This window comes from Chionomys nivalis, chromosome 24 (genome assembly GCF_950005125.1).
Source record: "Chionomys nivalis chromosome 24, mChiNiv1.1, whole genome shotgun sequence".
NCBI lineage: Eukaryota > Metazoa > Chordata > Mammalia > Rodentia > Cricetidae > Chionomys > Chionomys nivalis.
In genome coordinates this window covers 35,851,520-35,870,160 of record NC_080109.1, presented here as the reverse complement: position 1 = coordinate 35,870,160, position 18,641 = coordinate 35,851,520, and the positions used below count along the sequence as shown (strand labels likewise).

Genomic DNA, 18,641 nt, shown 5'->3' with positions numbered 1-18,641 from the left:
TATTTTAGAAAAATCTTTAATGATTGTTTTTGAACAATCCTATGAAACTTAAATATGTGGGGTCACTCTATTTTCAGTTAGCTCATTTCACTGTGAAATTCGCCACTTGAGTTCCAAAGGTCTGAGGATTGTCAGTGATACCTAAAAGTCTAAGAAAAATCTCAACAAGTCATAGCTGGTTGTAGAACGTCTTCAGTTTCTATTCTTAAAAAATCACTTCAGCATTCGGCTGAGAGGGTATGCTACATAGCAATGGTCTTTTGTCTGTTCTTGGATGCTATTGGCTGTTCAGGTCAGTTGGTGTCAACATTTACCAAGCACCTACTATGTATCAGGCACTGCACTAAATGTTGGAGACATAAAGATGACATTGATATGGTCCCTGTTCCCCAAGGGGCTTACAGTCTCTTAGAGGCTAACAGGTAATATAAAGACAAACATAACAAAAACGTCAGTGACATTAATACTGAGCTTCTAAATACAATAGCATGTCACTGTTTGTAATGTTGAGGTCAATTGCTGAAATCATTTTTATGTAATGGAAATCATTGCCACCTAGCTTAATTTTAAAGTTCTGCATGATAAACATAGTTAAGACTACAGCTTTACACCATAGTTTTTCAAGTATTTCATACTTAAGAATATTATTGCCCACATTTGTGCTATCGTCAAAGCTTGACTGCAGGTTGCTACCTCATTCACATCTCAGCACACTGGGGTTCAGTTTCTCACTGAGTTTATGAATCAAGATGGCTAGTTCTTCCGTGGCTTGGCTCTTGTCTTCCAAAAGTTCATAACGGAGGCTGGAGATATCCTGCTTGATTTCTTTCAGTTCACCTAGAGTATTTGTATTAAAAAATATGTGTAAGTGATGATTCGTTCTTGATATTCAGACAAAAAGACAAAGTGAAATTCACTCAATCTGAATACATTTGCTTCAGAAAGTCTCCAAGGTAGATATTTCAAGTTGTCCTTTAAGGTGTTCAAGAAAAGCCATCCTTAGCTGGGTGGTTGTGGCATAGGCTTTTAATCCCAGCACTCAGGAGGCAGAGGCAGTTAGATCTCTGTGAGTTTGAGGCCAGCCTGGTCTACAGAGCGAGTTCCAGGACAGCCAGGGTTACATAGAGAAACCTTGTATCGAAAAAGGAAGGAAGGAAGGAAGGAAGGAAGGAAGGAAGGAAGGAAGGAAGGAAGGAAGGAAGATAGAAAGAAAGAAGGGAAAAGAAAAAGCTAGCCTTTAAAAGCACACCCCAGTGTAGGTCAGGCAAGTAGCTTGCCACTGCGTTATGGCCCAGCCTTTCTTAGCACAGGGTTAGCCAACTACAACATTGCTCATAATGTTAAAGCAAACAATTAAGGTGCATTTACATAGGATGAAACAACAAAATCATACTTTTGAAGTACATGATGGTGCACACCTTTAATCCCAACATTTGGGAGCCAGAGACAGGTCTGTGAGCTTGAGATCAATCTGATCTACATAACAAGTTCTATGTAGATCAGAAAGACTGTACCTCCAAAACCAAAAACAAACAAACAACCCTTCCTGATATGGGATGCCCTTCTATATGCTGTGGATATGTGTTGTTTTTATTGGTTGATGAATAAAGCTCCTTTGGCCTATGGCAGGGCAGAATATAGCTAGGTGGGAAAGCCAAACTGAGAACAGGAAAAAAAAGAAGGTGGAGCCAGGGAGATGCCAGCAGCTGCAGGATTAAGATTCTTGGTAAGCCATGGGCTCTGTGGTGATACACAGATTAATAGAAATGGCTTAATTTAAATGCAAGAGCTAGTCAGTAATAAGTCTGAGCCATTGGCCAAGCAATTGTAATTAATATTAAGTCTCAGAGTGGTTATTTAGGAACTGGGCAGGAAAAAACCCTCCAGTTACACCTTCCCCTAAACAATCACACTATCCCCTTGCTAGACATATGGAGTCCTTTTGTTCCCTTGGAGGGTTGACATACCTCCATTAGTTATCGTCCATTGCTTGACTAAAAACGAATTACATTAATTTGCAAATATATAGATGTAAAGTTGAAATCAAATTTGATGAAGAGAAAGAGAGGACAGTGGCATGAACACAGGGCTGGGTCTGTCTGGTACAGAGACCAGGGTGTGAGGAGCAGAGGAAGCCAGCAGAGATGCCCACTACAGCATGCAGGCTCCTATCTCTTCAGGGGAGACAGCATGTAGAGGTTAAAACCCAGCTGCTCCTGCATTCAGCTTGGCAGCACTCTGAGCATACATGGGTTACCGTAGAACACAGGGCTGTTCTGGGAGCTATCCAACTGGGATGTAGAGGCAGAACATTACCTAGATCCTGAGATTCCATTCTGAAATCCGTGGAACTCAGAATTCATCTTTTTAAATAATAGAATAGCCTGAAGATGTATTTTTGAAAGTATTTCCTGTTATTAATAATCTTTATTTTTAATTGATAAATAGTGATTTTGTATATATTTATGGGGTACAATGTAGGGTGGCTTTTTATTATGACAGTTTTATGATACTTTTAGAGTATAATTTGTATGATTGGTAATTATAATTATGGAGACAGGGTCTCATGTAACCCAAGCCTCAACCTCACTGTGCAGCTAAGACTGGCCCTGAACTCCTGATATTCTTGCTTTTACCACCTGAGTGCTAGGATGATAGGCATGTTTTACCATGCTCCAATATGTATGTTTTTATTATATAAAATATCAAATGAGCTGTAACTCAGTAATAGAGCATGTGCTTAGCGTGTGCGGAACCCTGGATTAAATCCTTAGCATCACACAAAAAATTTAAACATACTATGAAAATCTTTTTATTTTAAGGAAGTCTTAATTCTTTTGTTTGTTTGTTTTTTCAAGAGAGGGGTTTTTCTGTGTACCAGTCCTAACTGTCCTGGAGTCATCTCTTTAGTACATGAAAGTCTTAACTCTTATTCAAGAGTATACACCAGCCATTTGTGGATTCATTTTGTGGCAAAAAAAGAAAGGAAGGAAGGAAGGAAGGAAGGAAGGAAGGAAGGAAGGAAGAAAATAGAGGAATATTGTGGTCTGGTTTGAAACAAGTCTAGAGGCCCAAGTGAAGTTTTTCCCACAGTGAACCCCTTCACCCCTAGACCCTCTTTCTTTGATTCTGAATCCAGTAAATACAGAATTCAGCCTTGAACTTTTGCTTCCTGGATAAAAAGAATTACCTCATCTAATATGCTTATATGTTGTGTAGTCAACTTTCTTTTTAAGAACTTTCTTCAGCCAGGCAGTGGTGGCGCACGCCTTGAATCCCAGCACTCAGGAGGCAGAGGCAGTTGGATCTCTGTGAGTTCGAGGCCAGCCTGGTCTACAGAGCAAGCTCTAGGACAGGCTCCAAAGCTTCACAGAGAAACCCTGTCTCAAAAACCAAAACAACAACAATAGGACAAGAACTTTCTTTAAACGCGTTTCTCACTGACATCCCTCTTTGGGGCAAGGGTTCAACGCTGCTAACTTTTGGTTTTATTACAGTCACACAGTTCCTCCCGCGTACACAGCTAGCTCTCTGCTCCAAAGGAGTGGAGCAACTGCTAAGATTTCTGTGTCTCCATTCTAACTCCATCCCAACACAACTTCTTGAGCCTACTTATAGGCTAGCATAATAGGAATTTTTCCTGGTCCTTTATTATATATAAATAGGTTTTTTTTCTATGAAAATATTCCAATTGGGTTGACTCAGATTTGAAAAGGATTCATTGTGTTCACCAGGAAATGGCTTCAAAGCTCATTCATCAACAGCGTTTGCTAAATTAGCCTTTCTCTTATCAGGACAGGCAGATCCAGTGAGAACTTATCTGGGTTGGAAAAGAGCTTCCATTTATTATTAATTATGTCTCTATGTGTGTGTGTCTGTGTGCGTGTACATGTGTGTCTGTGCATGTCTGCCTGTGTCTGTGTAGGTGTCTGCAAATGAGTACAGGTATCTGCAGAGGTCAGAGGCACTGGAGTCCCTGTAGCTGGAGTTCAGGTAGCTGTGAGCTGCCCAACATGGATGACGGGGATCAAACTCAGGTCCTCCGAGTAGCACTTTCTCTTAACTACTGAGCTACCTCTCCAGCCCCAGGTTTATTTCTTTCCGATTCTAGATCTGTGCTGTGGTGCTAGCCTCCAATTTTAATTTATTTGGTTTGGGACGTAAAACCCTTTTCTTGAAACGGTGTTCTGCTCAGCCCTTCCGGTTGGTCTAGCACGCACTATGTAGCCCGAGGCAGCCTTGAACTTGCAACATAGCCCTGCCTCAGCTCCCGCCTAAGTTAGCTATGAGGAAAGGTATCTCTGCTGGATATGCTTACCTTCATTCACCTCGTCATTTTCTTTGTCTACTTGTGCTTTCAGAACATACCGTTTTATGAGTCTTTTCATTATCTGCTGTTAGGCGAAAAGAAATGATTAAATCAGCAATGCTACACATGAGAACGTCCAGGCCGCTCTGCAGACAGCCTTACATACCTGTCGCGCAAACAGCACAGGCAGGGCTTTAGATGACTATTCTCAGAGAATTTCCCCAGGGGCAGAGCATTGCTCTCTTTCACTTCCTGCTGGAACTTACTACATAACCCCCACATGCGCTCTTTTCTTTTTTAATCTCAGGAACGAAAAAGCTTTTTGTAAAACTTGGGTTGGAAGATATCAAAGGTTATCTTTCAACTAATGGTTTCTCTCTGTGGTGCTTTGAACTATGTTGTTACCATAGACACAACGTTATTTCTCTCTAGAGCAAACAGCAAAAGACAAGAACAAAATCACCAATAACCCCACCATTCAAAGAGAATTACTGTTGTTTTTTGGGTGCTGGTCAATCTAGCATCTTTGTTTAAAATTTTATGTGTGTGGGGAGTATATATGTGTGTGTATAGTGTGTTTGTGTGTGGTGTGTGTGTGTGTGGTGTGTATGATGTGTGTGTGGTGTGTGTGTGTGTGGTATGTGAGTGTATGATGTGTGTGTGTATGGTGTGTATGTGGTGTGTGTGTGGTATGTTTATGAAGTGTGTAGTATGTGTGTGTGTTGTGTATAATTATTTGTTATATTTAGTGTTTTCTGAATTTCACATATTTTGTTGCATTACATGTTTGTTCTCATAACAACATATATTTCAACTATTTCTCTAAGCCAAAATAAGTGTTCTTGTAGGATAAGTATTCATGAGAAAAAACTTAATTTGGATGGCAAACTCATACCATGTATAAAAAATTAATTCCAGTTGAATTTACACGTGAAAGATGAAGCTTTTTAATCCTTTAAGAAAAATATCATTATTTCAGAACATATTTTTTTTTTTTTTTGCTTTGGTTTTACTTTTTTGAGACTGGGTTTCTTTGTAGCCCTGGCTTTCCTGGAACTCACTCTGTAGACCAGGTTAGCCTTGAGCTCACAGAAATCCACCTGGCTCTGCCTTCTGAGTGCTGGGATTAAAGGTGTGTGCCACCACTGCCAGGCTTAGATTATATTTTTTAAAAACACAATAAACATTCTAATTAATAGAAAAAAGATAATTTGAACTTTATTATGATTTAGAAACTTCTACATACAGAAATACTATTAAAAACAGAAAAGGAAATCACAAAATGGGAGAAAACATTAGTAATTGCTATAAGAAATTTAGAATCAAATATTACTTTATTCAACTATTGTATTTTCTTTAACAAAGAAAATTTCAAATAATTGGTATTTTTAAACAGGAAAAAGACACCTTGGTATTTCACAGAAATGGAATCATTCATGGTAGCAAACTTATAGAACACACATACAGTCTGTTCCTGAGGACGTACGTACTATAACAAAGGAGAGACACAAGTTGACATTTAATAAAGAATATGAACAAGGCATACACTCGATAAAGACAGCTGCTGGAGAAGCCATGGGCCAATGGAGACGGCTACATTTTCCTGGCTTGAAAGCAAATGGACAATCACTTTGGGAACAACTTGGTGCTATCTTCTAAAGCCCAACACTAGCAAAAATGTTCCCAAAACTGCACAAGTGGCCAAGAGACATGGCAGTAGAGTTAGAAGCCATGTTGTCCTAAACAGCAAGCACCAAACAATCTAGACAAGCATCAGGAAGAAAGGGAAATAGAGCCTCACACAGTGTGATCTCCCTGTGCTCATTTATCTGATAAATGAACCACAGCCACACACACGGGATGGATCTTAGAAGCATGATGCTAAAGCCGGGCACGGTGGCACCTGCCTTTAATTCCAGCATTTGGGGGCATATGTGAGTTTGAGGACAGCCTGGAGTACATAGTGAGTTCCAAGACAGCCAGGGCTGCATAGTGAGACCATGTCTCAAAACAAACCAAAGCCCAAACCAAACAAAGAGAAAGAAGCATGGCAGTAAATGAAAATGTCCAGTTGCAAAGTATCTCACACGGTATAAAGCTATATTACAGTGCTCAGAGCCCAGGAAATCTAGGCTCTATGTCTTCCTGGAATATTCTTAGGTGTGCTAGACCTACATCTGAAAAGAAATGCAAGAGGATTAGGAACCCAAATTTTAGGAGTGCAGCTGCCTCTTAGATGTTGGCAGAGATGTGTGATAAGGGAAAATGCAAATTAGTGGCAACAAACAAATACTGCTGTCACTCAGGTGGGTGTGGCTTTGTACATTCATGAGTTTTTCATAATTCAGGGTGCACTGTATATATTCTTGTGCACACATATATAAAACTATCGCACTTAAAAGATGATTCACGAAAGGGATTGGGGAGCCTGAGATAAAAGGTAGTCATTATGAGAATGGAAAAAAAAACACCCAAGTTTTAAGGCAGTAAAACATTGAATCTAAGTGATCTGTGAGATATTAAGGTGACTAAAAGGGGGGAAGGACAATCTGAAATGCCAGTGTCAGAGAAAAATGACAGCTATGTGACAACAGAGATCCCATGCTCTTAAAAATCCTGTGTCCCCAGTCATACTCCAACCCAAGCCTGCAGGAATCAGCATCCCAAACTGCCAGGTGGGAGGACTGGGGATGAGAAAATATGGACGATAGAAAGCTAGGACCAGGAGGTCTTGTGTAATCTGAGGGTTTATGCCAAGCAAGTTATTAAGAAATACATCATGTTATATTCTATTTATTTATTTTTAAATATTTATTATTTATTATGTATACAATATTCTGTCTGTGTATTGCCTGAAGGCCAGAAGAGGGCACCAGACCCCATTACAGATGGTTGTGAGCCACCATGTGGTTGCTGGGAATTGAACTCAGGACCTTTGGAAGAGCAGGCAATGCTCTTAACCTCTGAGCCATCTCTCCAGCCCCTATATTCTATTTTACAAGCGGAAAATGGGCCAAGGTCAGCAGAAATCTAAATCAAACAGTGTTGGCAAAAAGAACGTAGGATACCTCAGGCACAGCTGCCTTAAGACTAATGACCAAGGCCTTCAGAAGGAAAAGTTGGGTTCACAGGCGGTGAATCCTTAACTCCATCGAGACCTCAACCCTAGCTCCAGTCACAACCTTGTCAACTGTGCCCTCAGCCAAGGACATAGAACTAGTGTTCCCTTTGTCCTTCCATCAGAGCTTCTGAGAAAATCTTGGATTGACCTGGCTCTTCATTCAAAGGAAGCCAGACCAGGAAAGACAGATTTTAAGCTCACTTATTCATTTACCATTTTATTGAGAGCCAGTTTTATACTATAGTATACACGCACACACACACGCTCATGTACATACTTACACATACACTAAATACATACATACACACACACACATACATACATACATACATACATACATAAAGGGGTGGAGAGATGACTCAGTAATCAAGAGAACTGGCTGCTCTTGCGAGTTCAAGTCTCAGCACCCACATGGTGGCTCACAGCTGTCTGTAACATCAGTTCCGGGTACTCGATGCCTTTTTCCGGCATGTATACGATGCACAGGCATAAACACAGACAAAATACCCATCCAAATAAAATAAGATGGCGATTAATAATGATAATAAACAATAACTATTTTTTAAAGAGATGGAGAAAAGATCATTTACACGCAGTGCTGGGTCATAGACTGTCCTGTAGGAAAGCCAAGAAGTTGATCCTTGCCTCACACAGTAGCTACAAATGAGGCAAGCGGATTGAAGGTGTAACTGTATGAACGAGAACTTCTAGAGAAACATTCTCGATGCTCTGAAACAGTGGTCCTCAACCCGTGGGCTGCATGTCAGGTAGTTACATCATTATGATTCGTAACAGTCACAAAGTTAGTTATGAAGTAGCGACAAAGTAATTTTATGGTTGGGGGTCACCACAACACCAGATATTGTATTAAAGGAACGCAGCACTAGGCAGGTCGAGGACCAATATCTGTGAAATGCAGTCTTAAATCAAATGAGACCCCCCCCCCCCCCCCCGCCGTTGTCCCTGGATTAACAATAGTTCCAAGCTGGTTACAGAGAACACCAGTTACCTTACAGTCTAAGGATGTTTTCACCAGCATCTGGGTCCATACCGCTCCCTTGGGGCTCACTCATACCCACAAGGAAAACGCCTGAGAAACAAGAACTCCTGGGTCCTACAACTCTTTTGTTCTCTGATTGTTCCATGAGAAAGCGAGAAGTGCTTCCTCTACAGCTTGTTAAAACTGTACTTGTCTTAGAGAAAAGGAGCAAATGACCTACTCTCTACTGTGTGGTCCTATGCATTGCAGGTTTGCTCCAGGTGATTAAGTCAGAGGGAAAACAGACCTAAGACATAGGCAGGAACAAGGACGGACTAACCTTTGCTCTTATTGCCTGACAAGCATATTATCTCACTATGGAAATCAGGGTGGAAGGTCCTCGAGAAACCACAAGAGAACTAGCAAATGATCCAGCTCTACCACTGTTGGGTATGTGTGTAGGGGCTCCACGTCAACACAGCAGAGGGGTTCTCACACATTCTAGTTTATTTTTGCACTCTCCACTGTCAACAGGGCATGAAACCAGTCAAAATGTCCATCAATGGATGGATTAAAAATATATACATACATAGGGAATTCAGTTCTGTTCTAAAGAAGAATGGAATCATAACATACGTAGGAAAAAGAACAGAACTGGAGATCATTGTGGTAAGAGAAATATTTCTTTCCTATGCAGAACCTAGATTTAAATGTTTATAGAAAGACACAATGTTCTTTTTGGACATCATGCATCATTGATTTGTTAACTAATTAATGAATAAATTAATTTGTGTGGGTGATATGTGCATGTCTGTGTGAAGGCGACTGCATACACATGTGACACACGTGTGTGTGCGTGTGATGTGTGCACATATGTGTAAGGGCGACTGCATACACATGTGACAGCATGTGTGTGCCTGCGTGTGTGATGTGTGCATGTCTGTGTAAGGGCGACTGCATACACATGTGACAGCATGTGTGTGTCTGCGTGTGTGATGTGTGCACGTCTGTGTGAAGACGACTGTGTACACATGTGACACGTGTGTGGAAGCTGGAGGCATGGTCTTTGTCTTCTACCTTGTGTGAGGGGGGTTTTGTTTGCCACTGCACACACCAGGGCAGCCGTCCTGAGCTTCTGGGAGGCTCCTCTCTGCCTCCCTCACTGGAGGAGCACTGGGATTACAGATATGCAAGCACAATTGTGTTAAGTTTTATGTGAGTTCTGGGAATCCAAACTCAAGTTTTCATAATTGTGGGGCAAGTTCTTTACCCAGTGAGCCATTTCCCCAAGCCAGTGTTGATCTCTAACACAGTGTCATTTTTATTTTTAAAACTTTTGTTTTTAACTCTATATATCTGTGTGTTCCTATGTGGGGGTATGTGCATGTGAGTAGCCAGAAGAGGGACTGAGATTCCCTGGATCTGGAATTATAGATGGCTATGAGCCGCCTTCCACGGCTGCTGGGAAGCGAAGTCAAGTCCTCTGCAAGAGCAGTATGTACTAATGAGCCATCTCACTAGCCCCTCCTGACATTTTTCTTGTCTTAGCCTCCTGGGTGTTAAGGTTATAGACGGGCACCATGATGCATCAGTTTTGGAGCGTATAGGCTGGTTGTTTTGTAGTTGACATTCTCTTTCCTTTCTCTCTTTTTTTAAATTCTAAGTTCAAGAGCTTGTGAGGAAGCTAAGAAATCCTTAAAATAGAAATACAGCTACTTTTAAGAATGTAATTAGAAAAAAAATCTTATAATGTGAAAAGAGACATATCCTAAGATAGTCATATATACTATTAATAATAGTCAAAAATAGAAAGTGAAACTAAATGTTCTTTGGAAAAAGTTAACAAAGTGGTTTGTTGACACAATGGAAAATCACACAATAATTAAAAATGAGATCTCCATGTAGCAATATGGAAAACTTTTGACAGCAAAAAGGTGTCTCTGTAACAATTTTTATTATATTATTTACACACACAGGAAATACACACGTAAGGGGATGGAGAGATAGCTCAACAGTTAAGAATGCGTACTGCTTTTCCAGGGGAAACAAATTTGATTCCCAATACCCATGCTGGGCAACTCACAACCACCTGTACACAACTCCAGCTCCAGGGGATCCGATGCCTTTTCTACAGGCACTGCACTCTATGTATGCACACCACCGTCTTCTAATTAAAAATAATAATAAATCTTTACAAACCAACCCAGGCAAACAAACAACCCCCCACAAAGCTGATGCATAATGCTATGGGTATATTTTTGTGAGTGGTAAAATATACAAAAGTAGGGATGAGAAAAGAGACATGAGACCTAAGAAGGTGAAGCTCTCTATCTAGGGAAGGAAACAAATTAGCAGAGTGTTTTCGTTACATCAATGACTTAAGAATGCCAAAAGAACACGTCAAAACATTAGCATTTATTAAAGCAAGGTGTAGTGGCATAATATGGCCATGATAAGTAAATAAACATCCACGGAGCTGTAAGCACCTTGGTCGCCAAAGAAAGTGAGACTAAGTATAGATTTAAAACGATCTTCTGTAAAATGATTTTCTTAGAAACCTCTTACCAAAGAATAAAATAAAACTTTTGTTTTGTTGTTGTTGTTGTTGTTTTGAGACAAGGTCTTGGTTATGTAGCCCAGTCTGGCCTCACATCCACTATACTCCTTTCTCAGCCTCATAGATACTGATATTACAGATGTGTACTTGCTTCCACGCCCAGCCTAAAACTTCTTAAAACTTAAGGTGGGGAGATTACTGAATTGGTAAAGCACTTGCTATGTAAGAATGAAGCCCTAGGCTGGGTGTGGTGGCACACATCTTTAATTCCAGCACTCAAGAGGCAGAGCCTGGCAAATCTCTGAGTTCGAGGCCAGCTTGGTCTCCAGAGTGAGTTCCAGGATGGCCAGGGCTACACAGAGAGACCTTGAAAAAAGAATGAGGATCTGAGTTCAGGTTTACAGCACCCTCATGAAACCATTGAGGGGAGGGAGAGACTGGTGGGTCCCTAGGGCTCACTGGCCAGCCTTCTAGCCAAATCCACAGTTTTGAGTTCATTCAGAGATAAGGTGGAAAGTGACCGAGGAAGACAGCTGGCACATTCACACAATATACACTTGTACACACGCATACCTGCATGAACATACAACACACATACACAAATAAGAGTTAAGGTGAGGCAGGCATGTTGGGAGTAAAAAGAGAACACCTGAGCTTGACTAAAAGCCTTTGTTTAGCAGACGTGGGATCCTAAAGAACGCATGAGTTTCTGTTTTCCAGCTCCATGATAGGTCACGGAATTCGGCCCACAAACCATCGTAGGTCAAGACGCACAGTTGCTGCTTAGATACGTTAGGTGCTAGTGGTATTATTTAGTAAAGCCGGGAAACTAAACTTCCACATGCTCTAGTGTAAGATGCTGCGAGATATTTACATGTCTCTTGAAACTATGCTTAGGAAAAGTCTACGGAATTTTGCACTTACTGCCTAAACGGACAATGATGGAAAATAGATTCCTGTAAAATTCTTCTGGAGTTCAAGAGTCTCTAGAGGCAGTCTGAGCAAAGTTTCTCCTTAACGAAACCTCACCAAAGGGAAAATAAACAAGATACCTCGGGGAAATTTATGTATAGAGGCATAAAACTTTCCCCTTCAAATTTTGCTGTGTTTAAAGCCAGGTTCAGTGGTACACGCCCTTTGTCACAGAAACAGCAATAGACAGAGAAGGTCTGGGTCTCATCAGACACTCTCAGCCACATTCCAGAAGGGCTTGGTGGCCTGAACTCTTGAACATAAGAAGAAATAATAATTCATTCTATCTTCTTTTAGCCCTTCAGTAGTTGCTGTTTGACCATTCTGGGAGACTTTTTAACCAACTGAATATGTTACAGATAATGACACAAGACACAAGGGCCTGTACAGATGTGGGCATGATGGCAAACACCTGCAAATCCCATCATCCAGTGGGCAGAGGCAGTAGAATCAGGAGTATAAGGCCAACTTCTTCTACATACTGAATTTGAAGACAATCTGAGCTATAGGAGACGTTATCTCAGATTAACCAAACCAAATAAACATCAGAAAAATCCATCCATCCAACCAACCAATCAACCACACAAAAAAATAAAAATCCAGAAAAGAAACACCAGAAAGAGTCAAGTCATGAAACATTAACCCAATCTTCCTTAAAACACTAGCCAGAGATTGTGTGAACTAGACAGGCTAACTAAAACTCCAAACTTAAAAAAAAAAAAATAGCCAGGTAATCTTGCAAAATAAAAGCCCTGAAGAAAGGAAGGATATCAACTTGCATATGGTTTGTTTGACTTTGTTTTAAACTATGTATGGTCACATAGCATTCATAGACAGAAAACGGAGCCTAATACAAAACACCCACCTAAGAATAAGTCAACCTGCTATAGGAATTTAGTAAATGAAATGTCAACAGAAAACAAAACAATATTCAACATAATGACCCTAGCTGAACATAATTATCTGGAAAAAAAATAAGTCTAGACCTTCAGGAATCATTACATTCAAGTATATTCTACATGCATTGACTATTTCATATGAAAAGTGAAAGAACTGAATGTATATAAGTTTAAAGGTCATTATATACTAGATATTTTAATAGCACATAAATTCCCAAAGCCACAAGAGCTTGCAAAGTTGACTCCAAAAATGAAAAAGTCCAGTGCAGGAAAATAACAGCTAAAACAGTTGAAGGCATTCACACACTGGTAAAAACGTCCTTAGCTCAGATCACAGGTAAAGGTTGATAGTTTAACTATTTAAAATTCCTCTTAATTGGAAAGTCATCAAGAAGGGCACGTAGATCAATAAATATAACATGTTCATCCATGATAAACACACAGTAAAAACACTTGGTTATTTCTGTTAGGCTGAAATAAAAATCCTGCCTTTATTTCTCTCAGTGGAACATGGGGATGAAATAAACTAAGCACCACCATCTAACAGACTGTAAAGTCATCAAAACAAAGAAAGGCTTCAACAATCAATGGTCAATCAAGTTTGCCAAGTTTTTCTCTTCTAAGGAAACAGTACGCAGAGGCAGGTTATTCTCACTGATTAACGCCACAGATGCTATAAATGTCTTGATCCTCTCTACACCTTAGATACGAGGGTCAAAATGACTAGCCAGATGAAACAAAGAATTATAGCCTCTTCCTGCTAGATAACAGCGTCCAAATCTGCATATAACATCACCATTCCAAAGGTTGTACTGACAAAACAATAGCAATCATTCGCAGAATAAATTTCATGGAAATAAAATCTAGTGAAACTCATATCAGTGTCTTCATACGAGAGCATCACTATTCTAATATAATCCTAATATTCTAATATTTTTCACTCCTTTCTCCAGGGCAGGGCTTATGCAAATATCTGTTCTTTGGAAATCATAGCAATGACTGAGAGGTTAAGTGTTCTTGTTTTCGCAGACGATCAAAGTTCGAGTTTACAACCATCTGTAACTCCAGTTCCAGGGGACCCAATGTCCTCTTCTGACCCCCGTGGGCACCAAACATTCGTGTGGTGTACATATGTACACATAGGCTAAACACTCTCACATAAGATATATAAATCTAACATTTAAAAACCATATAAACACTTCGTTGTAAATACTGCAAAAGCAGCCCTTCTTGCTGAGCCTGGTGGCACAGGCCTGTATTCCCAGCTTCTGGAGAGACTGAGGCAGGAGGACTGAAAATCTATAGCCTGTCCGAATTGGAAGTCAAGCCAGGAACCTTAGTGAGACTCCGACTCAAAATAAAATAAAATAAATAAAAAAGACCAGGGCAGTAGCGTGGGCAAGGCCCTGGGTTCAAACTTCAATCTTAACAAAATAAGAAATAAAGAATTTTAATCTTAAAAAAAAGAACTAAAAAAAAACCAACAAAACCTCTTCTTTAAAAACAGAGAGAGAGAGAGAGAGAGAGAGAGAGAGAGAGAGAGAGAGAGAGAGGAAAAGATTACAAAAAAAAGTTAAACTCTGATTTTTGAAGTCCCCAATGCCCTCCTCTCCCTGTTCTGTATGGCTTTACAGTCTAATTTAGAATGCATTGCTCCACACATCCAGACACACAGGAACCACACACAATAGTTAGGGAAATAGATAGCAGCTGAGGAGTGCTTACCTGATAGCGGGTTGGCTGATGGAGAATGCTGTTAAAACTGTGTGATTCAAAAACTCTCGAGTTAGACTGAGTGAAGAGGTTTAACTAGGAAAAAATACAATTAACCTAGTAAATTAGAATACAATCATTTGGAATAAGAAATATAGTCTATTTGATTCTCTTGGCTGGCATTTCTGGAGGCAGCACTTCTGAGGAACATTTTGTATGGGTTGGTTTTTATGAGGGGGTTAAATATACCCGAATGCAAACATCCACGTGAGAGACGTGTTCCCTTCCATCAAAGCACTGACAAAACGCAGTGTAAAAGAGCTATTTATTAAGAATGTAGCTTAGAAGCTGGCCCCTACGTAGCATAAGTTTTCCTGGGGTCATGCAACATTTACCATCCAGAACCCTAATGCCTTTGAAGTGCTTTGATTGGCTGCTAAGCCCAAGTTTCTCTCCTAAAGCTGAACAGAAGCTATCACAGGTGTTGGTAGCCTTACAAGCATTCTGAAGCCCTACAATATCACCTAAAGTAATTCCTCTTCCCAAACATCTTTCCTTACTCTGAGCAAAAATCAGACCTTTGGGGGAAAAATTGGGTTCAAGAATGGAGCTTTATTTTCTGTCTCATCTATCTATCTATCTATCTATCTATCTATCTATCTATCTATCTATCTATCTATCCATCTATCTATCTATCTGAATAATAAAAATCCAGAGACAGGTATTGGGGTTCAACCTGAAGATCTGATAAGCAAAGCATCCAGCCACTGGCTCTTACCTCTATCTTAAATTGAAATGGCGATCCTGCCTCCACGAATCCTCAGAATGAGACTGAGCCGAAACCTGTCTCTTCCCATCTTACATTCCTCTCTAGCGCTGGGATTAAAGGTGTGTACCATTACCACCCAGCCTGATGGCTCACTAGTGTGCCTAGTGGGATTAAAGGTGTGTACCACCACTGCCTGGTCTGTATGGATGACTAGTGTGGCTGTTTTTACTCTCTAATCTTCAGGAGAGCGTTATTCATTAAAATACAAATGAAATATCACTACAGTATCATCTTTCTATCACCTGTCATCTATCTATCATCTATCTATCTATCTATCTATCTATCTATCTATCTATCTATCTATCTATCTATCTATCTATCTATCTATCTATCTATCTATCTATCTATCTATCTATCTATCATCTATCTGTCTCTCTCTCTCTATCTATCACATATCTTCTCTCTCTCTTGTCTTAAGTTTTGAGTAGGTAGGAGCAAAAAAACTAGAAGAGACCCTACCCCTGTCCCTATTCACGCAGGCATGAGCAGGGACTTCCCATCCTTCAAGGGCAAGCTGCCATGTATATGACATGATCCAAAAGTTCCCTCCCCCACCCAATTCTCTCTACCTCCAGAGCCTCACTGGCATTTCAGGACCTGCGCTTGATTATGTTACTTTCCCTCCACCACTAGGGGTCAGTATCTGCCTGCTGACTGAGCTTCCCTGCTCCAGCAGGGAAACATTTCTTAACGTTCCTCTAAAACAGAGCAACAACAAAAAATTGGCATTTCTTTGACTTTTTATTTAATTCATTTAATGAAGGAAGTCTATGCTCATGAGTAAGATTGAAAAGCTTTAGCTTGATGTAGTGGCACATGCCCAGAACCCCAGAAGCTGGGGAGAGTGAGGCAGGAGGATCACAAGTTCAAGGTCAGCTTTGAGGCCAAGGTAGGCTCTCCTAGCTGAGAAAAAAAGCTCCTTCCTCCTGGCAATGCCTCAACATGGCAGGAGTGAGCACCCTGTGGCCAGCTCTCCTTGTGTGCCTTCAGAGAGGTCTAGGAACTCTGGTCACCTGGCTTTTGGTAGCCACCGCCTACACTATAACTGTTTCAGGTACAAGATCCATGAACTCCGCTGCCCACAAAAAGAAAACTTCAAGATATGTTCTCTGAGGCATGAGACATTGTAAGGCCCACGTCAGAGAGGCTAATAAAGACTTAAGAAGCTGAGCTTCCCTAAAGCGATAAAACATTTATCAAAACACTGTCAATCTTAACAGTAGGCAGAGCTGCCCAGGATGTTGGAGCCAGCTACCCCCACTGACTGAAAATGGCTAAGCACGGAAAACCTCAATATGCCCCGAACTAGCTGCTGGACAAGTGACCTGGTATGGGGGAATGGCTTCCGGTGTCTCAGCTATAAAACTGAGCTAATGATATCTGCCTCACACTACTGCGCAAGGTTCAAACACACAGCAGAGCCGTGTGGGATCTGACGAGGACGGGCAATGACGTTTGATGAGCCGGAGGAGAGTACATCCCTTCAATCCACACAGAAGCCATGTGTATCACCTCTTTTCGGTGAGGCCATTTATCTGTGAGCCTCGCTGATGAGCCAGAGCTCAGACCCAGCCTAACCCAGCGGCTTTGCCTCCTCGCACACCGCGGCAACTCACTGTATCTGTGAGATGTTATTTGAACAAGGCACGGACAGCCAGTCACTGACGCAGAGTCTGACAGCAGTGAGAGATCACATCCACGTCACACAAAAAGCCTTAAATAACCACTTCCTTTTAAGCTTTTTTTTTCTTTTTTCCAGTGCTGGGGTTCAAAACTGAGAACCTTGTGCAAGCTTGGCGGTTCTGTGTCACAGAACCTCACTCCCAGCGCAAGGTCACTTTCGGTAGAAGTAAGATTCTAGGGTTATTACAATTCTTGAAAACACAGGTCTACCTTAAAACTAAGGGATTAAATTGCATCCATCTTGTCTTTCCCCCAGTTTCAACAGAGAAAAAGCTTCTACCTTTACTCAAAAAGACCTGGGTTTTATTGCTTCCCTGGGTGTCTATAGTACTATAGCACACCATCTTCATATTTTTCTTCTAAGACAGAATCTCATTCTAGTCCCATCTGGTCTCAAAATTGCAATATAGCTCAACCTGACTTCTGACTTTGTATCTTCCTGCCTCAGTCTACCAAGTGCTGGGATTACAGGCATGCATCACTATGCCGGACCCCATTTTTAATTTTAGACAGAAATGGTGTTTGAATCTCACACATTTGTTCCCATCTGCTTTGCTCCCTGTTATTTTAAATACATCTGTAATGCTGTGTCTCCTACCCCACTCTATATATGGAAGCTAAGTTCATAGTGACAAAGTCCCACCATAACCCAGAGGCGTTTGTTCCTGCTTACGAAGGGTATCCATCACTACTGAGAAGATGCTCAGGCTCCTGTCTATGGCACTATAAGAAGATGACTTTGCTCAGCCTCTCTAAATATAGCACTAGTGAACGTGCATATGCCGGGGAGGGACCGGAAGTTAGGGTTAACTTCAGAGTGGCCGGTTGAAAGCATGGGGAACGCAGAGTCAAAGCATTTTGTGGCAATAGCTTGCTTCTCATTTGCTTGTTTATGTTATGGGAGTTTACATGAGAAGCTGACCCCCCAAAATAGGACATAGACTAAGTGACTATTTGAAACACTCTGCAGATAGTATTAGTCTATGAGAGACCATGGAATAGACAGCTATCTTCAATATCGTGTGAGTTCACGCATGGAAATTAACGAACTGGCGTCAAAAGACAAGGGGAAAGACATGAAGCATTTGTTTTAGGATTTTGGCGTGTTCTTAATACCTACCCTGGACTTGGAGTTACCCATTCCCAACTCCAGGTCCTTCTGCAGTCTTCTCCTCCTGCATTTGGAAAGGTTAGTGATCCGCATGATGAAGTAAACAAAGGATTTTGGACTAGGGACCAGGCTGAAGGGCGGAGGCAGCGTCTTCCCGTCGTCAAAGTAGGATAACCAAAGTTTTGAACGTGCAAACTTCCACTCAACATCACTGTCATCCTGGCACAAGACAAAGCTCACTGTTAAGGTAGTTACAAAATCCTAAAGATTTTATTTTTACTTTAGTGCGTGCACCTATACCTGTGGTGGCCAGGAAAGGGGACTGTGGTCACAACTGCAGAGTTGTAAGCTGCCTGATGTGGGTTCAGGGGACTAAAGTCTGGTCCTCTTCAACAACAGCATTTGCTCTTAACTTCTAAGACATCTCCAGTCCCACAGTTACTAGATTTTACTAGACATTCTAGACCT

General features: G+C 41.0%; 1 protein-coding gene across 3 annotated transcripts in view; it reads right to left on the bottom strand.

Moving 5' to 3' along the window:
* The window catches only part of Trpc3 (transient receptor potential cation channel subfamily C member 3), a 68,139-nt gene continuing 49,498 nt past the window's right edge, over positions 1-18,641 (bottom strand). Inside the window, exons 9-12 of one of the 3 annotated variants that reach the window (XM_057756927.1) lie at positions 18,183-18,392; positions 14,563-14,646; positions 4,319-4,394; positions 1-837 (exon numbers count right to left, since the gene is read on the bottom strand). In XM_057756927.1, coding sequence (XP_057612910.1) covers positions 695-837; positions 4,319-4,394; positions 14,563-14,646; positions 18,183-18,392 — 513 coding nt within the window. In that variant the 3' untranslated portion in view covers positions 1-694. Of the gene's footprint in view, positions 838-4,318; positions 4,395-14,562; positions 14,647-18,182; positions 18,393-18,641 lie in introns of those variants that run through there. The other 2 variants (XM_057756928.1, XM_057756929.1) reach the window with 2 other exon arrangements.